The sequence below is a fragment of the Oryzias latipes genome, chromosome 18 (assembly GCF_053564925.1).
Source record: "Oryzias latipes strain Hd-rR chromosome 18, Olatipes_Hd-rR_3.1".
NCBI lineage: Eukaryota > Metazoa > Chordata > Actinopteri > Beloniformes > Adrianichthyidae > Oryzias > Oryzias latipes.
The window spans coordinates 23308802-23335267 of NC_136254.1; the positions used below are offsets into that span (position 1 = coordinate 23308802).

Sequence of the window (26466 nt, forward strand, 5' to 3'; positions counted from 1 at the left end):
TTGTAATCCAGTTCAGATTATTCTAATAAATCCTGTCAGTCTAAACTGGACAATAATAAAAAAGGTGAACAGTAGATTCTAATATTGACCCACTCCAATGAAGGTTGTTTTTGGTATTTTAACATACTTTTGTGGCATTTTTCTGATGTTAAGCTTAAAATTGCATTTCTGAGTATGTGTTTATTTAAATCGTTGTGAATGAGGAGCAGATGTAAAAGATGCAGTTGGAAAAAAAAACTTATTTGTGAAGTAGAAATACGCTGGACAGACCTCTAGCTCTCTGCTCCAAGCTCTCAGTAGCAGGGAAAGGGGAGCGGGAATGCTCTGTGTTCCAACAGTCCTGCCCACAACTCAAAGGGGGATTTCTAATGAACTAATACCGCTCTGCCAGAACTTTGTACTAAAAAAAGACAAAATTGGCAATCATTGTTAAAATAATCACTGGAAACACTTCAAAAACAGATCATAAGATGATCAGAGTGGGACTTGAAAATGTTTTCAGGTTTATCCTCTGTACTTGGTAAGCAAAAATGGATACATTTATATCAAAAAGTGACAGTATATAGGAAAGTTTTAAAATTTTGCTTGTAAATATATTATGTGGTGTACTTAGATGGGTGATGTTAAAACTGTTGTTTCCCCTCACTCATCTTCTGACTTGGATCAGAAGAATGAAATTTGAAACTTCAGAACAGTAAAAATAGGACAGAGCAGGTCGAGGATGTATTGCGGTCTTCCACAGCCGCACTTGTTAAAGGATCTGGTTGCATTTTTGATTAGAGAGAAATGATACAGAGATGGTAAAATGAGACGGCCCAGATGACGATGTGCGCGATGCATGATGCATAAATGCACTGCTACATCAAGGCTGTGGCAAACGGATCAAAGAGCTTTGTCCTTGTTAGGAGAAAAAGGCCCGAATGGAGGAACTCTGCACAGATTGGCACCCGAAATCCAGGCATTTGCACTCACACTTGTGCATCACACCATCCAGATCCAGTTTATTATCCATCTCGGGCTAATTCATGAGTTTTACTGATTAAAAATGTAGCTCATTAATTAGCAGTTCCTCTGAGACTGAGGAGTAAGGGTACAGGAATAAAAGGATTCACAAGTGAATGAACAGATGGAAAATGATTTTGATAGGAAGTTTGTCAGCATATGATAAAGTGCACGTCTTGTTTACAAGTAAGCTGTTCATTTTCCGGTGGACCACCTGTTTCTTTGACATGTCTTTAATGAACGCAAAGAGGAAAAAAAACTCTTAAAGATGCAGAATCTGTAAAGTAAGTCTTAATAATTTAGAGCAAACTTGAAAACTAAGGAGGAAAACTTAAAAATGATAACATTATAATGCTAATATTGGGTAATAAACACACAGTAGTAACGTGCTGTGCTCATAGAAAAGATATCTGCATTAAAACATACACATTTGCACCAAAACAAAATATAAGTGACTCTTAAAAATGATCGTTGGAAAGCTAATATTTGGAATAAAGTCTAATATTTAAGCCTTCAACAGGAGCTGTTGATGGCAACACCCAAAAAACACACTCTTTAAACTACCTTAACTCTTCAACCTTTCACGCAAATTGGTGTGAATCAGCAGGTTCCGATGCAAAGAAAAAGGAGCTTTTTTGATATTTGCATAAGAGTGCAAAGTGGCTTTTCTCTGGGTCAGAAACAGCGATTGACATTGCGTAAATGGCTGAAAAGTTAAAACAGTCAAAAGAATGTCAAATGGTAATGAACAAATGGTTTCCTATTAATTATCCACATAAATATTTGCTCGACTTTGTGCTGACTAGTTTCTATTAAGCAAAGCTCAAAGTTTATTAGCATGGGATAAGTCATTCTTTAACCCTTTAACAACAGAGATGTCACTGGCGACACCTAAATAACACGTTCTTTGACATACTGCAACTCTTTGACCATTCACGCGATCAACGTGAACCCGCTCATTCGGATAAATGGAAAAGTATGATTTACGTTGGTTGTGTAAACAAGTGTTGTATATCAGTGCAAGGCTGCTTTTCTCTGCTTCAGAAATCTTGAATTATGTGTATTATGTAAACAGTTAAAGACTTACGGTAGTTGCAAGAAAGTCAACATTGGAGCAAAAGCTCTGGTGTCAGAGGGTTAAACACCTTGCAAGTTGCCCATGAAGGCGGTTGAGTTTGTTTTGACACCTTAATGAATTATCGGACTCGTTTTTGACAAAATGCCGAAGGTCGTGGTGCAAACATCATTTAATGAGGTTTTCACATGAAGTTTCAGTGTGGCGTTGCATTAAGAAAGTCCAGCAGACTTGGTTTGTTTGGGTGAAGAATGCTACAAAATGTCACTGATCTGATCTGCTTTCACATTGCCCTTCAAAAGTTAAAGCCTGGAATGAATCCCCGTGTCTGTCTGGGGTATAACATAGTTACTACTGCTCTGTATCTGGGGGCAATTTGCTTCAAATGAGCTCTGACCAGGCAGGATAATTTACATGAAACATGAATTTGAAAGTTTGGAAATAACAAGTGAATAAAGGTGTTTTTGAACGCTAAAGCAACGCGTTTGACACTTTGAAACAATCATGTTCAAGAAACTGAACAGCAGCAGTGATTAGTCACTGTAGAATGACTAGATGAGTTGGCAAATTCTCTTGTTCCTAACATTTACCTGCAGCGTTTGAGCAATGTGTTTTTGAACGGTGGCTCAGTTTTGTCATTTTAATAAAGTGCGGTTTGGAAGCCTGGGGGAGCTGGCAGTGCACAGGACCGACTCTGACAAATGAAAAAATAAAAAGCTCTCAAACTGGCAGCACTTTTAAACGTTTCGTGTAAGAAGTTGTAACCAACTGTGACTGCTTTCCATCTTTGCATGGGAACCATTCACTGTTGAAATGGTAACCAAGACTGTTATGTTCTGCAAAATAAAGCTGGAATGGGCTTTTATTGAATGTAGAAGTGAACGACTTTCCAGAAATATGGTCTCATTGTGAAGTCCAGCAGATAAGCAGTTACCAAGAAATTTGGACAAAAACACAAAAAGCCTAAATTCTTTCAGGCAGGATTACTTGTGGATACGCTTTTAAAGCATGAAAAAATAAAATAGAAGTTTTAAAGTCAAGATCAAGAGGAACGACGCTGAGTTTAAGCTCAAAAGAAATTTGACCTATTGAAGATTCAGAAAGGGCAAGTCTGAGGTGAAAATGAAGTAAAAGCCCAAGCAGACAGTGATGAAAAGAAGCAGTGAGGAAAGAGTTATGAGAGAGGATTAGGTGGGATAAAGAAATACCCGAGGAGATGGGCAGAATGTGGAAGAAAATGTCAGATATAAGATGAGAAGCTGCAGGAATTACCTGGATTTCTGCAATTATAACATAGGTAATTTCCTGTTACCTTTATCAATGCTGATAATCGCTCTAAATCTTATTTAGACACAAGTGCAGCCTTCACGTCCTTATTGAAAACACACATTACCTTTAGTGCGCTGTGGATGTTTGGACTTGCGCTGTTCTAATTAGCCTGGCAGTGAAGCTCAGGGTGGGACTCGTCTTTCTATTTAAAGGCAGATGCATTGTCTTGCTGCTGGTGGCAGCCATGCTCAGGTTGCTACAAGCAGGAGGCTGATTGGAGCTTTTTGTAATTCCCTGGACGTCATCAGTCCACAGAATGACAGGCTGTCCACAGAGGGTGGAAAATAAGGACTCAACAGTTGTGTTTGTTATCTGAAAGTCAAACTGCCCAGGAATCAAAAATGACACTTGTTCACAAACTGTCTCCTGCATCACTTTTTCTGTTTTTCCACTTGTTTTTGGCTTCTATAAAGTAGTCACTGTGGCTTTTTTTTATAGGTGGAAAGTAGCTGTAGCTGGATGCTTCTTGACAACAGCCATCCTTTTGCGTATAAAATATAACAGTCCAGTTTTAACAAATGTGATTTGCACATCAAATATGCTGCAGGACACTTGTCCAAAGAAAATGTTTATAATTTTAAGGCTCCTGCCTCGTGTGGGAGGAGCTACTGTCGAAGGTTTTTAGCCTCACTGCTCCAGGGAAACATATATATATCTGTATACAGTCCATGTTTCCCTTGCTATCTCACTGTTTTGCACATTTTTTCAGTGTAATTTTGCATCCTTTTTTTGTTGTTTTTATAATTGCGCACAGGTTCTGCATGTTCTGTGTCGTGATTGACCGTTGACATTATTAATTTCCTGTGTGCCGTGTCTCTTCTACAGAATTTTAAGGTTTGCCAGATTCTTAAATCGCGAGCAGATCTTGATTTTCATTCTACAGAACTGGACTTTATCTTCTGCAAATGTTTGAACTTTTAGAACTTAAACGAGAGAGAATAGTGTGAAAATGTGAATGTCTGAAAAAGTGTGTGAGTGAAGGGTTTTATGGCCTTAAAACATCTGTTGTACGACTTCACAGACTTCACCTATCTCAGGTTAGTTTTAGAATGTAGCCCCCACGATAAATGAGGGAAAGCCTCATCTCAAACAGTCAATACATGGAAGACATAGATGCTGTTAAGAGATCAGATTTATTCATTTTAAAAAACAACTGTACGCATGTCTTCATGTCCAGATGATTCCAATATTATAGTACTCTGAGGTTCACCATCTACTGCAGGAGCTCTGTCTGAATGATGGCACTTTCAGCTGTACTTGTCTCTTTGTGACCCAGTTTGACGACTTGTTGTCCCGCAGTTGTCTAGGAAGAAAAAAATTAGATTAAAAATTAGAGGAACTTTCTTTTTTATTATTTTCTCAATACAAATAAGAGGAATATAAATTCAGGAGAACAGACTGCAAGGATCAGCATCTCCTCCACAATGGTTTTGGACTCCACCCACTGATCACATATTCAACACGTCACAAGTCAAATCTTAAGTCCCTGAATGGTTGACGTGATGTAAATTCTTTGCCAAATTTCAGATATTTAAACTCTGGAAAAAGTGTGCTGCGCTTAAATTGCACTGTAGGACCTGTGATCGCATCTTTACATTCACTTAACATTTAAACTGGACGCACCTGAAGCGTGAATTGCGTTCAGTGTGAGCGTAGCGTTTAATGTAATTAGTCTCTATGGTTCTGGTCTGCATCAACTTGCAACTTTATATCTTCATGCAAATGTTTTTCACTTTGAACTTTTAGCTGTTTAAGTAAATCAACATCTACTTTTCTTTCTTCTTTTTATTATAGTTTTCATTGCAGTGGTTCTATTCTCTTAATAAATATGGTTTGAAAACAAACTTGTCAAACAAACCAAATGCTTTCTTATTCTGATGTAGTTTGTGAAAGGACATTGAATAATTTGAATTGGATCACAGTTGTGGCCACTTTTCCATTCCTCTTACCTTTCATTCCCTGTTTGGCTGATCTTCATTTTTTAAAGATCAGTAGTCTCAGAGGCCATCTCTGGCCTGCCTGGCATTTTTCTTCAGATGTCCCTGTTCATATTCCATTTATGTGTGATGGAGAAACAACAGGAGCATTTGACTTGATACTGCTGGCTGCAGGTTGACATGATGGATGACGGATTTAAAGCGGTGCATAGTGGTTACAAATCCTGTGTCTGTGCTGCATGTCAGTGTCACATTAAAACCTGACAGGTGCTCATCTGCAACTGCATCCACTGTAAACAAACATTCACAAGAACACAGCGCTGTTCTGCTCCAACAACTTGCCATTTTCTGTTCTACATGTTTATTCCAGCACCTTCAAAGGGATCTGCAGAAACTTATTCTGTTATTCTTACGAGGAATGTGGTCAAACCAAATCATCCTGGCAGCTCATCTTAACCTTTTGGAATGATGGAATGCTCTGGATGGCTTTGAACACTGTCTAGATTGTTGCTACCAATTTTTCCCTCTATAAACTCATCTGAACATTCGCCCGAACTCATTGGAAGATGGTCCCTTTGAAAGCTTCATTGCATCCGTCCTGATCTTGAAGTTTTTCCTCACATCTTAAAATCGATCCTGACCTTTGGGTGCAGAAAAAAACAGGAATCTGAAACTTTTTTTATGGAAGAAATGTTAAATGTTTATCATCCATCTTTAGTTTGAAAAAGGGTAAAGCATACTGTGTAATTTAATTAAACGGACCATAAAAGGAAATGCACAAAGAGTGAGTGTGTTCAAATTAGGGCTGGGCCATAAAACGATAATTAAATATATCGCAATATAACTTTTTCTCTCGAGGAGATGATAGCAATAGACTTTTATTTTGAAGGGCCTGAAATTAACACTCACCCGTCGCGAGCATTTTCTCTTTGGCGAGTAAAAGTTAAAGGGTTAGTCGCCACATGGCGAGTAAACGTCTGCGTAAACTTGGTCATGTTAATTTGCTCTCCTTTTGGTGAATTTCTTTTGTCCTCTCCTCCTCTACCGTTTGCACGCACGTGAAATAAACGCACGTAAGACACGCTCCACCTATAAGGTCACTTCACCTGTGTGTTGAGTTCAGTTTAAGCTGATGAAACAGCGGAACATGTGGTGATTGTTAACAGAATTGGAGGATAAAGCTGCAAGACCTACAGCAGCAACAGACAGATGAATAAAAACCTGTTGGTTTGGAGACAGTGCTGTTGTTAGCCGCTAATGCTATGATGTAAACATATGGTGTTTAAAGTGGGACAGTATTTTAATGGACTGGGCTTTGAGACGTGGCAGATAAATACAACAAAATGAATTAATTGAAAATGAAATAAACTATTTTATAAATAACCAAATTGAATCCACTGTGTCTTAGCAGCGTCTTTGTAGCATTACAGAGCCGGTGTTAAACCAAAAACTGTGACCTGTAGATGTTGAATCTTCCTGCCCCCATTATCTTGTGAGAGCTGCAGCTTTAATGTGAATGACATGTAATAACAATGATCAAAAACATTATACTGTTTTCAGGCTGTTTTTTGTTATGATTTAATATAAAATGTAATTACCTGGAGGCAGAATTAAATCTGTTCTTGTTTCCTCAGCATGTTTGAATTTGAGTTCACTGCTAAATGACAATAAAAATGTGTTCACACCATTTATAAATTACTTTGATGCCATTTAATTTTCATTAAAACAAATCTGAAATTAGAAGGTATTCTTAAACTATTGTTTCCTATTTTTTCTCAGACCAAAATCTTAAATTCCAGACCACAAACCTCAAATACAGTTTTTTTTAACCATGCACATCACTTCAAAAACCTGTATTGTATAAAATATCAAAGATACCTGTTAGGCTCCTTAGTTTTGCTTTAGTTGAAACACTTCCAATATATATATATTTTTTATCACAAAGGTTGAAACGTCTTATCCCAGAAAATGTTAAATTATACTTTTATTTATTGAATTATACATTTAGCTAACATTGTTGACCTCACCTGGTGGTTGTTGCAGTGCTGAACACATGGACGAAGGTGTAGTTCAAAGCCCCGAGTGAAGGTGGTGAATTAAAAAGGAAGCCCTTTAAGGAGGGAAAAGGCATTGCCTCAAAGTGTTTGGCGTTTGGGAGATGGGGAGTGATTTGGCAGCACTGATCAAAGATGAAAGATGTTTTGAACTTATGGAGGAACTAGAAGGTGAAAGAGTAAGGACACGTTAAACCTTCTGCTGCTGGCATTTTTTTTATATAGGAAATGCGCTTTTAAAGTGTGAAATAAAAATAACTTTGAGTTTTTATCCTCTAAAAAATAAATAACTGAATCTTTAAAAAATATTTTCAAAATGACACAGGAACTGTAGCTGATTTAAAAATATTTCATAGTTTTTAAGTAAAAAAAGGATAAATATTAAGTTTGATTAAAGTGCTTATGATTAAGACCTTTTTTATTTCAGTTAAAAATATAACATACATTGAACTGCAAACGTATAAATCATCCAATGCAAGAAAATATGTTTAATATTTAAGAACATTTTTCCATGCCATGGAGGAAAGAAGTTTTTTATCCCTTGCAGATTTTGTAGGTTTGCCCACTTAAAAAGAAACGGACAATCTGTCATCCTTATGGTTTGGACTGTGAGGGAGAAGAAAATCATAAAGAAAACCAAGAAATTAACTTCAAAGAGTTTATCTAAATTTACTTGCATTACATTGAGGGACATAAGGCACATATTTATACCTATAGTACCGATTAAGATTTCCTGATATCCTGATTCTTTTTAACTCCATAATCTGTTCAACCGAAAAATGTAAAATGGGCATAGAAACAGGTTTTCTTCTTTCTGTTCCCTTTCATTTCTCCTGTATCAGAACTGTGCAACATATTTTGTCTTTGTTAATTTGTTGTAATGAAAAAAAAAAAAAATATATATATATATATAATTTTTTTTAAAAAAAAAGACACAGTTCACACAGACCAGTTAGACTCTCCAAATCAACATGCAACCTGAATTGAAGACACCTGTTTGAACCAATCACCTGTAGAAAGACACCTGTCCACAGAATCATTCAGAATCCAAACTCTCCAACATGAGAGACTAAAGAGCTTTCACTGGATTATTTGGAGAAGATTCTAGATCTGTACAAAACCAGAATGGACTACAAAACCATCAGTGAGAATCTGGGGGATAACCCTTGTGCTATCTTAGATGACCCCACCCTTACATTGACGTGTTCTCCCTACCATGACAAAGGTGGATAAAGGTGGAAAGATTTCATGTAATCCATGGACACCAGTGAAGATCACAAATCATTGAAGAAAAAAGGTTCAGAGCACTGTTTAGTGGGTCTAGATGACCCAACTCCCAACATTAAAGTGCCTAGGATAGCACAAGGGTTAAGGGGACAACTGTTGGTGCCAAAATACAAGAATTACAACATGACCATCAATCAGCCTTTAGGTCTGGGGCTCCAAACAAGATCTAACCTGGTGAGAACAGTGAGAAAAGGCTTCAAACAACACAGAAGGAGTTAGTTAATAATATCAAAGCAGCTGAGACCACAGTCACCAAGAAAACCACTGGGAATGCTTAAAGCAGCAATGGTTTAACCCTAACATTTAAGAGAGCACATGTGCAGACTTGCCTAAGGTTTGCCAGTGAACACCTTCAGGATTTAGAGAAGGTGCTGTGGTCAGATCAGACTAGCATTGAGCTCTTTGGCATCAGTTCAACATAAAACATGAAACATCTGACCTCTGTGCTTAAAAAGGGTCAAATACTCATTTCCTCCATTGTATGAGAGACAAATTTAAGAAATATACACTTAGGAAAAACTGACTTCATTTTATTTATCCATTATTACATAAATCTATTATAGCAAAAATGATGTCTTAAAAATATAATTTAATGATACATCAGTGGGAACTCCACTGTACTAGACATCTGCATCTACAGGTCAGAAAAGGTTTAACAGGGCTTTACTTTTTAGCCTAAAACCCATCTGGCAAAAATAACTGAAATATTGATTTCACTGCATTTCATCATTACATTAAACACATTAAAAACCAGAACACAGAAGGAGAATCGTTAATCATACACAGTACACGCTCCTGTTATCAAGTCTCATTGATTGTCTGGGGAAAAAATGGACAAAAGAGAAGACAGGAAACTATATCAGTCTTCTTCATTTGGTCTTTCAGACAGGACAGAGCAAATGAAGGAGAGGAGTAATGTGATCAGAAGATTGGTGTTGGAGCTCCGAGGAGGAGGAGTGGAAATGAGACAAATGAGAGATAATTGATAGAAACTTCAGAGGGAGAAAAGCCTGAAACTGGAAGAGATCTCCGATGCTCATTCAGGTCATTATAGTCCTCGAGTGAACACACTCTTGAAGTTAATATAGACGAGCAAAAGAACAGGAGTGAGAAACGAGGTGCAATGAGGACTTGTGTGAAAAGTCTGTCAGCCTGCTGTAAATCTCTTGTTTAACTGTGTCAGCTTTATAGAGATTGTCACCCATGATATGGAATTGCACAGTTTGCATTCAAAAGTGTTAAGATAACACCCAAAAAGTTGCTAGATTTGTCACTCGTTTGAACAACAGTTGCTGTGAGGACCCAAAGATTTACTAAATATAGCAACACAGTGTTTTGGCCTGCTGTTTTGTCTTCAGTTTTTTATTATTAGCCTGGTGTGTGACATGTAGGTTCGTCACTGCATCTGACATGCAACTGTTTTTAAACTAACCACAAACACAATTCACTTGGATAAAAAATGTTAAATAGAAGTCAACAAAATATTGTTAGCTGAAAAATTACCCACAATATATAAAATCCTTCAAGTAGTCTTTTTTATGTTTTACAATTCTCATAGATGTTTTTGGGCTGTAAAACCTCTCGCATCGCAATTTTTTTTCTCTTTTTTCAGATGAGCATTAACATTTTCATACCTTTGTCTCTTAATTAACCCTTTAATGCCATGTTAACACCAGGCATGTGACGCATGTTGAAGAATGCCCATTTAGCATATGATGATGACACTGGACTGTCGCTACCTGATACTATGTACCTACAGTTGGAAGAGGCTTGGTGTGAAATGTCAAAGTGATGCACATCTTGTAAATCTTACTGAAGCCATTTTTCTTTTACAAATGTATTTTGATATATGAAAGACTTGGTGTCATAGAAATGCAGCCGGACACAAACTGCAATTATTAATTATTATATTATTCTCATTCACGATCGATTTTCAAGAAGTTGGCACTTCCGTGATTTAAAAGGGATGCTACTCACACATCACTGCAACATCTGAGTCCCTGATTGGTCGAAGTTCAACTGGTTTAACTTTCAATGTTTTTTCAGTGGTCTAGTGTTTTGTACATAGAGCCCGAAAACGATACTGACGTAAAATGTTGCAAATCAGCACAAAGCTGCTTTTCTCCGCTTCGGAATCAATGTAATTACTTTAATTGCATAAAAAGTTCAAGAGATAAGATAAAGAACATCAACACTGTGTTAAAGGGTTACACGCTCAAAGTTCAAACCTCAGGAAAAAAAAGAACAGTTTGTAAAATGAGCCAAAGATCTGCTAACGATTGACAATTTCTGCAGATTTGGCAATCTGAATGCATTCTGTACAGGAAACACAACGTGGAAGAAAATTTAAAAGGGTCTACTGCCAATCAGGATGCTATAAACAATGGGATATTATGAAAATCAAAAATCAGCAAAATTGCACAAAAAAATAATTTTGGGATGCAAAAAGTGAACTGTATAATAGTGTATCACAGATCAAAAAGCCTCATGTTCCTATAAAAGTATGAAAAGCTAAATTTCAAGTCAGCATGTAAGAATGATCAAAATATTTGATATCTGCTCAGTTGGTTTGAGATGTTTATCAAATGTCTACATTATGTAAAAACTAAAAGAACTGCTGAATTTCCTTTGACATTTTTCAATGGCTAATTCCTTTTATAATGCTTGGCTCACATTTCTTCTGAGTGTAATTTTATTTCTGCTCTACTCTGACTTTTTATGATCTGAGACGAAAAAAAAAAGCCCAAGGGAGCTGTACTGAGTGGGAGGAAGAGAGCGGGCAAGATGGGGGATAGTTTTGCGAGATGGGGAAAAAATGGCCTGTATACAGATAGAAAATGACGGTGAAATTGAAAGTATAGGATGAAAATTGAAAAAAGGACAGAGCTGTTCCAGCTCTTCATTATGGATTCAGGTACTTGTTTTGCACCTGTGAATAGATGGCCACACTTCAGATAAGCATATGTCACACCTAGCATCAGGGAATAGTTCCTGAGACCTGAATGAAAACAACATTGCAGGTTCTGTCAGTCTCAAATGTATTTTCTCTGTGCTTTGACTATGTCACAAAAGATATGTGTTAATGAGAAACTTGGGTGGGGTTAACACTGAGCATTGGTTGAATGTCAGCCTTTGGATGCAGACTGTCTGTTTAGATTTTTGGTCTCAGCCGTGAAGTCTTTATGCACAGAAATTCATAAACTTTTATCCTTTTTATGTAATCTTTTTAAGTAGTCGTTTGTTTTTTGAAAAGATTGTCTTATTGGTGAATTGAAATGAGTAAAGCACTTGTGTATCTGCAGTGAAGTTTAAAGAAGTCCTTGCATCGATCCATCACACACATCAGTTCTCCAATCAATGCTATTGGTGTTTAAGGCAGCACATTAAGTCTCTCTTTGCCAGAAGTCGATAGTATTACTTTGAGGATCTCTCCAACTCTAGAATAATCCAGTAGTAAAAGACGGATCTGGAAAACAGGAAGCTCTTGGCTTGATGAGCAAAGTGTGTAGTATAACCTGACATCCATTCAATTCCAGGATAAACATAAATCTGAGTCTTTTACTAATTTGCTTTTTTATCACACACATCCACTGATCCAAGCTAATGATTGGATTTTACGTCCAATTGGTATTTAAAGAGAGAACAGTCTTGATACCATTCTTCCAGCAGGAATTTAATGTGTGGGTGTCTTTAGTTAGGTATTCATCCTGATAGCCAGACAATAGGTTCCTCTGGCACACGCTAGCCTTTGTGACGCTTTGAGTAATTCTAATTACCAGAGCAGAACTGACAGTACAGCCTGCTACTTCCCTTTCATGTTTTGTAGACATGTCTCCCATTATAAAAGGCAGGCATCAAGGTTTTCTTGTTCAAACACACTTTTAGTTAGTATTTCACCTGTTTTCAAAGACTCTGTTTCGTTGATCTATATTTTTTGTTAACATGTTGGCATAAAAGGTGAGTCTTTGAAGACATTAGCTTGCTTGTTTCTATTTAGTCTGTTAAATACAAACATGCTAGACTCTTGTTCCCAGATTGCACCAGAAAACATATTCTCATGTTAGACTTGTAATTGAGGCACTTTTATCATTTTGTCCCTCTGATGTAATAAATGAGGATAAAAACCATCAAATGCATAAGCTGTGTATGTGTGTGGTTAGTGTGGCTTGTTAAAACGAGTAATAGACATACCTGCACCAATGGCAGATGTTTTCTTATGTTGAGGTTCACTCTCCAGATCAGGGGTATGTGACATAAAGGCTCTGGAGCCACTTGTCTCTTATTCCCCTCCATTGTGGCTCTCTGGTTAAAGAAAAATAAAAAAGTTTTTATTATCTAAAGTAAAGTAAATTAAAAAAACAAATTACGGTAAAGTAACATCACTCTGCGAGGCTCCCAGTAGTATCATAGTATAAAAAATGCTCCAACTATTTATCAAACATTGCGTCTTGATAGTTAGACTGAAATATTTAGACAAATTTCTGAGAACCGTGTACACATAAAATCAATTGGAGGTCAGTGAACACAACCAAAATCCATACTTGAGGCTCACCAAATTATTTTTTTAATAATAAACATTATTTTTTTAAATAATTCTTGGATTTAAAGTGTATCTTTCATTCATGCATTCGCACCTGCCTCAGCAACGCACATTCAAGTGACCACTTCAATGATAAGTCTATGTAGATGCGCCTTTCAGGCTTCTGCGTTCAAAACGTTTACATACGTTTGTTTTCGAGCTTTAGGTACAAAACGCACGGCCATAGAACTCACGTTGAAAGCTAAAACGGGTTTAAATTTGACCAGTCACTGACATGGATTTGCTAGTCACGTATTCTGTTTCATTCACAGAAGTGCCAAGCGTTTGAAAACTGATCATGGAGGTGAATTATTTGACATCAGGCTAAATAGATCTGGGAAAGAAAAAGTCCTGAGCAAGATTCGTGACATTTGCACTGCTTCAACATTACAAGCTTTTTCGATACATGCATTACTATTGAGTAGTGACAGTCCTGTGTGAACACCATACTCAAAATGTCATTTAAGAACCCGCAACACATGCTCTGTGTGAACACAGCATTAGGGTTTGTTAGATGGTTAAGTACCCTCATTTAATTTTGGTTAGATTTACAAATTTCTGGCTAAAATGCATCACGAGTGTAAAATTAACTGTTTTTAAATCACTTCTGACATTTAACTACCTACTAAATTTACTGCATAAAGATGATCCAATGTGACAGTGTCTTTTATTTTAAAACAAAGTAATTTGGACCTTAGTCAAAAGTTATAAACTATTTCTTATTTTTAAAAATCCTATTTTTTTCTTTGTTTATTTATGCCAAAAAACAATATTTTAATTATAGTTATCATAATGGTAACAATGACTTAAATAGAACTCAGTGCCTTATCATTCTAAAGGGTAAAAGTAATATTATGTGGCTCCTATTGGGTTGTAGTCGGTAAGAAATCGACCCGAATTGCTCTTTAAATGTTGAAGGTTGCAGACCCCTGCTCCAGATAAACACCTACAAATTAACTTTGGAGTTAATGCTACTAAGAAGATAAAATTTCCTCTGAGTCGCTGCTTCTCTCACAATAAGGTGAGGCCTCCGTTTTCTTTTAAAATAGAGCCGCTTTCCCCTTATTTGGTTCTCTAAGCCTCTTTCTGCTTATGTCCCCAATTTGAAATTGATGGAGCTAAAATCTGTTTCTCATTGTGCCACAAAGCATTGCTTTTCTCATGTCTTTCTGAACAAAAGCGACACACAGAAAAGCATAGTTTTTATTTATTTATTGTAGTCCGTTCTGAGTTTTGGTTTTGAAGTTAGATTTTGCCAACCCTTAAAAAAATAATTACCTGCAAACAAACGTTATGCTTTTTCCTCCTGTTGTGCTTGTCTCAGCTCCCTTTCATCACTTCTCTTCTAACCACTTTTCCTGCCTGCATTCATTCACACAGTTAGAGTTTAGCCATTAGCATTGCATTCATATTCTCTCTTCCCTGAACTGTTTGTTTTTTCCCTTTATTACTCCTCCCTGGTCTGTCTCCCTGCATCAATTGGTGCTCTGTCAGATGGAGCTCAAATATTGCAGTCACTTGTGCCTCATACACAGACGGTGCGTTTCCTCTCCATACCTTAGCTTCAAGCACATGTGCATGTTCTGTAATAACGCTGTATAAAAGCTGAGACTTATGAGGATAGAAAATGAAATTAGACAGCAGAAGGAAGTAGCTGCTGGGTGCAAGTCAACAAGAGAATGGAAATATTTGTTACTTGGAGGGAATTATGGTTAAATTCTGTCATAAAATAGTTAAAAAATATGATAGATGATGGTGAAAATCAAATTATCACAAATAAGCCTCTGTCAATACGTAGTAAAACCATCTGGAAGTCAAATGTTTTTAACTTTTCTACTCAGTCTAAATATGTTAAATAGTAGACACTGCACTGGAAATATTGGTGGACATGAATTTAAAATATGCAGCATGATTCTGCTGAGGAAAAGCTCATGACACTATGACTTAATTGACTCCAGTGATACTTTTCCACAGCAGTGTAACTGACTGAGAAAATGAAGAATGTGTATAAGGACCTGAGCACTGTACAGTTCCTGAGGCAACGTGAAAAGCCTTTATCTTACAGTCTAACAGCCCAGAAAAAGTCTAGATGTTTGAGTGGTAAGGTCAGGTTCAGACGTCATTGCAAACAAAGTGCAGTGGTGGAACCTTGAGGGAACTGCAGATGCTGCAAACAGAAATGAAACGTTTCACAATGACCAGGCATGCCCTATAACTCAATCAATCAAAGGCTGGACTTCTATTTTTTTTCTTCTGTAATTAACATGGAAATTCTGCTCAGCTTTTGCTTTGTTTGATAATTTTAAGGTCAAATAAGGACAAGTGTTTTGATGTGTACTTACAGTTTTAGCCCATCAGGTTGGCTACAAATTTGGTCCATCATTGTCTATTCTGTAGTCAAAGTTCTTGGCTGCTAAAAATGAAAATGCAAACATTGCATTATTCCACTTAAAATTAGATTTTATAAGCACTTTATAAAAGAGCTAATTAATTAATTGAGAGTTTTTTCCTCTATTAGCTCTATTAGTGGTAAATATAAAATCAGATTGAAATCTTTATCTCCGCAGATCCTTCTTGATTTGATTCTTTTCAAGTCTAGAGCTGCTAAAATACTGAATTACTTTAATAGCATTTCACAAGAATTTGAGTTGATTTTGATCTTTTTTGAAATTCAACTTAGACATTTTAATCAAATACTAGAATTATTTCAAAGTAAAACTTTAAAATGACTTTATTAATTAATAGCAATTCATTTGTATGATGATTTACTCTCTTAAGATCCAAACATGATTTTGTTTTTCATAAGCAATAATGGGACAGTTATGGGGATATTAATGAGGTACATCTTTAATTTATTAATTTCTTTTCCATTGTTCCTTGTGGGCAAAATACTTGTTGCAGTACAAAAGTCTATTATTAATTGTATTAAAAAAAAAAGTACATATTACTGCTTTGGGCCGGAATGATTTATGTTTGTGATTATTCTCGTCATAAAACTCTGCATCGAAAAGCATCTTTAGCAATGAAGTGAAAAAGAAACAAACTTGGAGACCAAAGAAACGGGAACTCTTTGTCTAATTTTTTTTCTTCTTTCTGTGGCGTTGAGGCAAGGAAAATATCATACTGCATAAAAATTGTCTTAAAATATGACCAGTTCTTAAATCTATTGTATATAAATTCCAATTTTATAATTGGATGAACTATGGTGAAACCTGAGATTCATTTATATATATATATTTTTTTCTAATAAAGAATGCGTTTCAAAAAAGGCTTCTGCAGAGTACTGTTTAGAAATGAAAAGGTAAAGTTTCAGGAACATATCATTGTGCTTAGTCTTTTCCCTTTAAATTGCTGGGCACTTAATCATTTACAAAAAAATTACAAATGAATATGAAAGCAGAGCTTGCACTGTAATACAGTACAACGAGTATTGATGGAAAGATTGAGAAACTAAGAAATGTCACACAACAAAATTTAATGCTCTGTTGTAATTTCCTTTAACTTTTAAACATTCTATTAATACTTTTTTTATAAGTAATCTCCTACTCTGAACTGAAGATGCTGGAAAAATCACACATCTAAAGATAGTGTTCCCCCGCCATATTGTGGTTCACTTTTTGTTGTCTTACTGTTTCGCTGATTTTTTTTTTTTTTCTTTTTTTTTTTTTTTTTTTTTTTTTTTTTTTTTTTTTTTTTGCATGCAGTTATTTATTTGTTTTATGTCAATCAGTCTCCTCTATTCTGGAGCTCTTTTACATGATGCCTTCAGTTTGCCAAATCAACAAAAATATTTGCTCGCAATCAGATGTTTTTATTTTATAATACTGGACTTTTTTATTCTGTGACTGTTTGAACCCTGATAGTTTAAACAAGAGACAAGTGTGAAAATGTTTCTGTCTGAGAAAATATATGAAGTGTGTAGTACGGGGTCATGCAGCCTTTCTGATTCTACTTTGCGGATTTCTCCTATCGCGGGTCATTTTTGGAACGTATTCCCACAATAAATGAGGGAACACTGTAGTCACAGGTACCTGTATGAGTGATGGCGTTTTTTGAGTTGTCCGGGCCCCTGGAAGGTTGTTGAAAGGCGGATCATTGAAGGCGAAGATTGTCCGTTTCCTTAACCCTTGTGCTATCTTATGGGGTCCAGATGACCCCACCCTTACATTGACATGTTCTCCCTACCATGACAAAGGTGGATAAAGGTGAAGAGGATTTCATGTAATCCATGGACACCAGTGAAGATCACGAATCATTAAAGAAAAAAAGGTTCAGGGCACTGTATTGTGGGGTCTAGATGACCCAACTCCCAATGTTAAAGTGCCTAGGATAGCACAAGGGTTACGGCTCATTGAAAATGAAACATACGATTGTCATGCAAGTAATAAGTGTGACGTAAAGTATTGCTAAGGCTAATGAAAGTTGCCCAGACCTATGGCGTATAGGTGAGGCAGTCATTCCACTACTCTGCAGGAATTGTTTAGGGCTGAAAAGTTGAAAAAAACAGCAGAACTCTGCTGCATATCCCCTTCTTCACCCTTACTTTACCCTTGCATGTTGTATGAATGTTCTCTACAACCTGATGCTCGTGGAATTCCTGCAGAAAAACTGGATTTCTGTTATTTCATTTTTCTTCACGAAGTGGCCAAACTCTTAGGCAAACGTCTCATGGAGTAACAAGCCTTTATTCATCAACACCAGTCAGTTAGCCTCCATGAAAGCTAAATACCAAGTGAGTAAAAGAGTGGCGTCAGTTTTAGAGTAAATACTGTTCTGGGTTAGACTCTCCCTTGGCACTAAAGCTGTTTGATCGGAATTAATGACAAGCAAACAGCTTGGGCGACTGTCAGTCACTTTAACACAGCAGTCAGCACTAACCGCTGTGCTACTTTCGTCTATATGCTGACGTGCAGTGCTGAGGGACAGCTTTGCTCTACAGCCTGTTCACGCAGAGAGAAACCTAAATGAATGGAGACAATAAACAAACTGGGTAGATTTTCTCAGAGGTATTTGCATGGATGAGCTTGAAACTGCCCTGAAGCCGCATTAACATGTGGTCTTCTGGACAAACAAATAAATATAATGCATATTTTTCATGTTCTTGTTTTATTTTTTCTAAATCACAAAAATTCCTATTTTTTATTTTTTTTTACCTGATTTGGATTTTGGCCATCGGGAGTGATGATATCACTAATAACTTGTATTGGGCTCATTTAATTCCAGCTTTATTGTTACATTGTTTAAAAACTGCTTTTTAAATAAAAATACGGTATAATGAAACTGTCATTTGTTGGGACACGGCTGAGATATTTGTGAACAAATTATGTTTTTCTGGCATAGTTGAGCCATTTTACTGTTTGGAGTGATTGTACTAGCACGTCACCTTTAAAGGTACCCTGCTCTCGGCGACAAGCAGCCACTTCCTATCAAAGGTCTAGGGGCTTTGAGGCTTTGGGGCTTCCACTTTCCACAGACAATTTTTGGTCTCTACATACAAAACCTTGCTAGTCAAACCCCGTTGAACTCTGACCAATCAGGGTCTTGGATTGACTAGTGACTTGTGGATGGCGTCCCTTTTTAATTCAGAGTAGTATCAATGGTTTTAAAAGTGATTTGTGAAGAAAACATCAATAATTGTGGTTTGTGTCCGGATGGAATTTGATGACACAAAGTCTTTCATATATCTGAATAGAGCTGTGAAAGAAAAAGCCTGGAGCAAGATTCACGAGATTTGTGCCGCTTCGATTTCCAACTGTATGTAGAGAACACAAACTAGTAAACAGTTGAAAAAGAAAATAAGATGCCCCTCCCTGCTTGTCCAGTGGGAACACCATAGACTAAATGTGTAACGCACTATTGTGAAAAAATAAACTGGCTTTATTTACTTTTGTCTTCAATCCAGCTTCAAACAGGAAGTTAGTGTTTTTAAAATGAAATTGAGGGCTCATTACTCCTAAATGTATCACTACCATATTAGTCTTTCCGGCACATTTTGTTTTAATGTAACGATTCTTCATTCTTTACACCAAATACTCTAAAAAATGTACATTTTTTTCTAAATTTAAAGGAGTGTGAAGAGTTTTCCACTTAGGTGGCAGAAAGTCGTGTGACTTTTAGATCAACTTCAGTCGTTTTTGATGTGCTAATGGGCAGCCCTGATCCTTTAAAGTGGAAAAAGGACATCCCTGCAAAATTGGTGCTTTGCACCTTTTAAAAGCAGCATATTTCCCAGCTGTGGTGGAAGTGTGCATGGAAAGCAATATTTAAGCCCCTTTCCTGTGCTTAGGCATCTCAAAGGTGCAGCTTTGTGCAAAATCGCCTTTCACTCTCTCCAAAAAAAGAAGCAATTTTTAGATAAATAAATCTAAACCAAAATATATATTAGTGTCCACTAAGTAAAGTTCAGTAAAATGATTGGATTTATTGAACTTTATATTTTTTCTCTACATTTAGTTTTAGTCCTTACAGTCTCCCTCCATTTCCAGGCTTTTCCCAGCATCATTTAGATTGCATTAGTTGCTAAATTGCAGTCGGAGCCTTTGGTGTGTATATATCACAAGTTGGTCATTGGAGCAGTTATGATAGAATATTAAAAATAAAAGCAAATGATGTTAATTTTATGGCATTTCAGCCACATTGTATTACGGCACATCATCATAGAGGCACAATATTGTTATAACAAATTACGCTCCTCTGTGCTTCCAGGCCTCCAGGCGCTCCATATGTCGTGGTGTTGGACACTCCTCACTCCCCTCTTCACATTTCCTCTCTTCCTTCTCTCCTTTTTTGCCAAGTGCTTTGGAACAGTAAAAATTATGTTTAACATTTTCATGCTTGTCTTCCTCTTCTGCTATTTTGCACTCTGGCAGCACTTGTATAACAACTTCTGTTTAATTTGAGAGCTGCGATGCTTACATTCCTCCTTTTACCCACTTTATCTAGTAAAAAGCTATTAAGACACTTCAGACTCATACATGACAGAATAAACTCACACATCAGTGAATTATAGCTGGTTTAGAACACCATAATGGGTAAAAAGTTTTTTTGTAGTATTACGAAGATAAAAGACCTAATGTAAGGAAAATGTACATTTGAGAAAGAGCTCATTTTTCCTAAATCTTAAATTGGCTTGTTGTAGAAAAAGCAGAAATGTTTAGTTTTTTTTTTTATTGGCAATAAAAGTCGGGACCTTTCAAAAACAAAACAGTAAAAACTCAAAATATCTCATAAACATGTCCGTCTGAGAAAAATGTATAAAATGTGTGGTGAGGGGTTGAACAGCCTAAAACATTTGTGATCCTTTTTTCCAGATTTCAACTATCGCAAGTTATTTTTATAACGTAACCCCCTCGATAAAATAAAACCGAGAAAACTCAAAATATCTCAGAAACCTTTGAGACACATTTTTTTCTTTACACAAAATGGTTTTTGTCAGTAAGTCGGGAGTAGTTCTCAGGGTGGTTAGTCAATTTAAAATCTGCCTCATCATCTTCTAGTGAGGAGCTCAGCTTCTCCCACAGAGCTGAGGATAGCAGTTGATTCTGACACCTTAGATGCAGGTGTGTGTAGGAACACAAACCAAAGACTGCACAACCAATGGCAACTGTTTTGTCTAGATTCCACCTTGTGCTCTATCAATACAGAATTGTTGTGTTGCTCATGTTAAACTATGGACACAGAAAGCGCTAAAAGCAAGTTTTTGAATGCGTGTTTAGCCCATGGTGTGCACACTGGACAAGCAGGGAGGGGCTTCATCTTATTGATTCTCGTGAATCTTGCTCCAGACTTTTTCCTTTAACCGATCCTTTCCGATATATGAAAGACTTGGTGTGATAAAATTCAAGCCGGGCTCAAACCGCAATTTATTTAGCATCCTTGATCAATTTTCATCCAATGGGTGCTTGCGTGAATAAAAGGGACGCCATCTTCACTACCAAATCAGAGTCCCTGATTGGTCAACTTGGTTTAACCTTCAGGCGTTTTGTATGTGAAACCTGAAATCAAACTTGAATGAATGTGAACGCCTAAAACACGCGTTAACTCGAGTTTTCATAGCCTTTTCATTGGAAGTGGCGCTTCAACGCACTCTACCAAGAGGGGTGTGAATGTAGTTTTCCATTTACAATCATTTATATTCATTTTGGTGACATTCAGCTCAATCACCTTACCTTCTATTCATTGAAGAAAGGTCATTTTTGTCCATTAATCATCTGTTCTGAGTTGTAGCAGGGTCTCTTGTATAGTAGTTATTTCATTGGATCCATCATTCCCACTTAGTGCAGAGAGAGTCATAAACATTTAAAAATAATTTTCCAGGACATTACAAGCTCTGAAAACACCATTAGGGAAATCCCCAAAACTACTTGTCATCAGTGGATTTTTATTCTTGTGGTTTAACACATTAGGACTTGGGGGCTTTTTTAAAGTTTTCTCATAACTTTAGTATTTTCTAGCATTAAAAAAGCAAAAGTTATAACTTTGAAAAATGAATGTAAAAAAAATTTAATCTAGAGCTTTACCCTTTAACTTTTTTTTTTTTTCTTTATTGCATCAGGTCATGATATTGGCTGCACGCTGGCGCAGTGGTTAGCGCTCTTGCCTCACAGCAAGAAGGCCACTGGTTCAAGTCCCGACTTTGCATGTTCTCCCCGTGTATGCGTGGGTTTTCCATGGGGACTCCGGCTTCCTCCCACCGTCCAAAAACATGCTTCAATAGGTCAATTGGTCTCTCCAAATTGTCCATAGGTGTGAATGTGAGTGTGCATGGGTGTGTGATACAGGCAGGACCATAAATATTTGGACATAGACACATTCTTTCGAATTTAGTTTCTGTACATTACCACAGTGAATTTGAAATAAAACAACTCAGATGCCATTGAAGTGAAGACTTTCAGCTTTTATTCCATGAGTTGAACAAAAAGATTGCCTTTTTGAGTTTACATGCACAGCAGTAATCTGGTTTCCACACCTCTACTATCGTGCAGTGATCGCAGTAGCCATTAATTTAGCACCTTTTGTAATTTCAGTGTTAAATTCAGTCTGCAGACTATTTTGCAAATATTCAAAATTGATATTTACTCCGCTTATCTGTGTTCCAAGATCGAACAACATTTACAAAACCAGCAAGAAAGCCTTTTGTAACATGATCCTTCGTTTAAGATCTTTAAATGACATGTTTTATTAGTGAGTTTTAATATTAAAGAAAGTAAATTCAGATTAATCACACCTTTTTCCTAAGTTTTTATTATCCTTTTTAACTAGATTGTCTATATCTTTTTAACTAGATTAAGACCTGATGTCATGTTTTTCTTGTTTTTTGCCTGTTGTGCTTCCCCAAACAATTAACAATTGTTTTGTGAAACAAAAACAAATATCCTTCATTGAGATTGCAGATCTTTACACTATGAGAATATTAAACAGTAATGAAAACACTAAATCTTTGAGACTCAAACTGTGCAGCTGAAGCTGTTTGCAGGAAACACAGACAGGCTCACATTCTTTACTCTGCTCTGGTTTTAGATTATTAAAAAGCAATTAGTCCCTCATGAATTATTATTTTTTAAATAGAATGTGGCTATAACGCTGTTTATATTTGTTTTTCAACATTTTTTCAGTGCAATTTGGCCAACTTGTGTCCTGATTGGATGTTGACATCGTCAGTCAATCTCCTCTGTGGCAAACAGAATGTTTTCAATTTGCCGTATTTACATAAATCGTAGATCCAAATCAAGTCTTTTTCATTCTAATTACCTGGACGTTTTTCTCCGTGTAAGTTTGAACTTTGGGAGTTGAAACAAGCAAGAAAAGTGTGAAAAATGTTCATGTCTGTCTGAGAAAAGTGTAAAAAATATGTAGTCAGGGGTTTAACAACCTTAAAACATTCCTAATTCCCTAGAATTTTTCAACTATCAATTTTTATAACTTAACCCCTTAAATAAACGAAGAAACACTGAAGGTAAAATTTGTTTTAGTAAAAAAAACAACTAATGTAATCTAATTTTACATTTTTTTATTGCCTTTACTTGAAATCAAATGTTTCACTTTTTAGTGGAAGGTATTTTTGTCTAAAAGCAAACCGTTTGTCCTCCAGGTCTTCAGGAGTGGTGAGGGTATGGGCATCCGCCTGGACAGCGCCTCAGCCTTCCAGGGTGCCATTATTTCACCCCACTATGACTCGCTGTTGGTGAAAGTCATCGCCAGCGGAAAGGACCTGAACACGGCTGCCTCTAAGATGAGCCGCGCCCTGGCTGAGTTCAGAGTGCGAGGGGTCAAGGTAGGAAAACGGCACATCTGTGTGCAAGACCTTATATCTTTCACAGAGTTGCTGTTGAATCCCAACCACTTTATGACTCTTTCTTTTGCTGTCTGTGTCAGAATTTGTGGCATTTGGCTGCAGATTGCAGTTTATCCGTTTAACCATCAACATAAATTCAATCAAAAACACAACTTTTGATTCAAAATATACATTTTTTACAAGTGTTAGATTTCATATCAATTTATAGATATATCTATTAATGTATTTGATAAAGGCAATCAAATGCATAGAAGTAAAAACATTATTCATAGTTTATTGTCCACAATCACAATACTGTTAGTTTAATGGTGTAATTAAAATTAATTTCTACATTTTTTAACACATGCAGGAAATTAACCTTTAATGTTTGTGTAAAAGTAGAACTACTACTTTACATAAACTACAGCTGGAAACTGTTTATCGGACCCTCAAGGTTTTTTGTTGCTTTTTTTTTCTTCATGTACGCAATTTCTACAAAGATTCAGTCTCATAAACTGAAGCCGTTTTACTTCAAGGTGATAGTTGTAAAGCTGTGAGATATTTGTTGTGATAACACTTGTAAGGAAGTGCGTAAGCTGTTATGGTGTTCTTGGAAAGACATTCACTCATTGGTTTGAATTAAAGTCTAATTTCCCCAATAAATGGTAAAGGTTTTTCTAAAACATTTTTGCTACTCTGCAGAAAATTAGTTTATGTAAACGCAACCGAACTTCAGAATCTTGTCAAAGATAATCTAAAGAATTTCAGTAAACTTTTTTTCTACTTACCCTGAACTTCACATAGCACATACATGTAGCTGTATTATGATTTGAGTGTAGGGTTGTGCCGATGGACGATATCATCGTCCATCGTGATGGGTGACTGACATCCCGATGGAGAGACCACCATCGTGATGCCACGCCCCCCCCCCCCGTTGCGCGTCGACACCATAAGCCGAGGTTACATGTACCAATATCTTGATGCACTCAAAAAAATGATTCAAGCCCCTCTTTCATGTAACACAATAAAATTCTATTTGTTTTATTTAAAAATATTTATTTTAAAAGAATGTATCTACATTTAATTGACCTAACACAAAATGTATTAATAGTTTCACCCATAACTCCAGTAATCCAAAATAATTGAGTACAAGTAAGGGGCAAGCTGATGAATGCTGTTTTCCTGTTTCTCTTTATTCTTTTTGCCGTCTCACGGCTACAATTTTTCACCTATTTTAACCATTGAACTATTAAAATGTTCAACTCCTTCATCTAATGTAATGCCTGGTATGACTATTAGTCCTTCAAATCCTTCGACTTTTCAAAAGTGAAAACTTTAGTTCGTTTTTTCCACGTAAAAAACGAAACTGTGGCATGAAATCGCTTCAACTCGGCTTCTCCCAATAAGAAGATACACGAAGAGCCTCATTTATGGAAATGATGCATCTATTTCTTCATACCGGCAGCCTCATTTCATCTCTGGAGTGTTAGCTCAGCGGCTTAGTTAGTGGGTTTATAAAACAGAGGTTCTGAGTTCAAACCTGGTTTTAGACCTCTGTCGCATGATTTTTTTTCCTTTGCCTTTCTTGATAAAATTGAGTTCGACTAACTCGATTATATTTCGTTACATGGAAGAATTTTCTTTGAGGTGGGGTTACTCATATTTATTGGATGGAAATCCTGCCCACAATTAAATTGAGTTCATCCAATGAGTTATTTTTTTGAGTGGGGGATCAATGGTCGGATTAGAATCCAACCGTGTACATGGGCCCAGAAAAATGTTTTCAGAATATAAAAACGTTCACGAAGGTCACACTTTCCGTCGGAATAAATCATTCGCACATGCGCAGTAGGGTGTGAAAACCGGAAGAATATAAATTCCGCCGAGCGGCTTTTTTTCCCAAACTTTATTGAATGTAAAAATTCAATACAAAACAATGTTAAACAGCGCCGAGCGGCTATATACATCGACATGTCAGCTCGGTAAAATACGAGATGATCTTCTAAACGTGCTTTTAATAATGTTACGGTTATTATGAAACACCTGTTCGCTCATCATTTGAATTTTAATCCATGTGGTCAGTGCTTTTTCTGAACGAAGCCAGGATTAGCAGTATGCTAACACGGGCTAACAACATTAGCTTTGGGTGGTGCTGCTTGCTGGCTGCACGTAAACATGTAAGAATAACATCAGCCTTTATTTAGTCGGGACACGACTGGAAACACAAATCCGCGTGATTGTTTGAATGTTTTCTAAGGACTGAGCGACATTTCTGCTTTGAAGCTCAAACCGCTGTGTGTGCTGACGATCCGAGCTGTGCTCAGACACACACTTTTAGACCCGGTTCTGAGTTCGGTTGCTTGTACCCCTAGAGCTGCAGGACGGATCGCAGTCTTAAATCTCACACACATAGCGCTCATGTAACAAAGCACCCACCCCTTCCCCTCAAACACAAAGCTGTAAATCCGCGCTCCGCCGGTCCACTTCACTAGTGAAGTGCGGGAGCGGACTACTTCTTTTCTATTTTGTTTGTTACTTTTTTTGTTAAAGTCACTTCCCTCAGTTTATACTGGATCATCGCGGATGAGTCATTAGTTGGGAAATAAAATGAAAAAAGCAAATAAAAACGAATAGTAGTTATATAAGAACGAAAAATGTAAAAATACCCCCCCCCCCGACGATGTCATCGTTCATCCCGATGGTTGACAGCAAACATCGTCAACGGCCAATTTAAGGGACATCGCCCAACCCTATTTGAGTGCATCACATGTGGGGATGTCCCAATCAGAAGACATGATCGGAAGTCCAGCCCGATCACGTAGATTCAGACTTGATCCTAATTGGATGTTGTAGCCTGATCGGGATTGGATATTTATATAATATGATCAGCGCTAAATATTTTTATCGTATTACACTCACTCACTCACTCA

The 26466-nt window shown here is 36.8% G+C and overlaps 1 protein-coding gene across 2 annotated transcripts in view; it reads left to right on the forward strand.

Annotated features, from left to right (window-relative positions):
- pcxb (pyruvate carboxylase b) overlaps window positions 1–26466 on the forward strand; it is a 355470-nt gene that overhangs the window by 163163 nt on the left and 165841 nt on the right. For both annotated transcript variants that reach the window (XM_078936075.1, XM_078936074.1), the window contains one exon: window positions 23354–23536. In XM_078936075.1, coding sequence (XP_078792201.1) covers window positions 23354–23536 — 183 coding nt within the window. The remainder of the gene's footprint in view (window positions 1–23353; window positions 23537–26466) is intronic.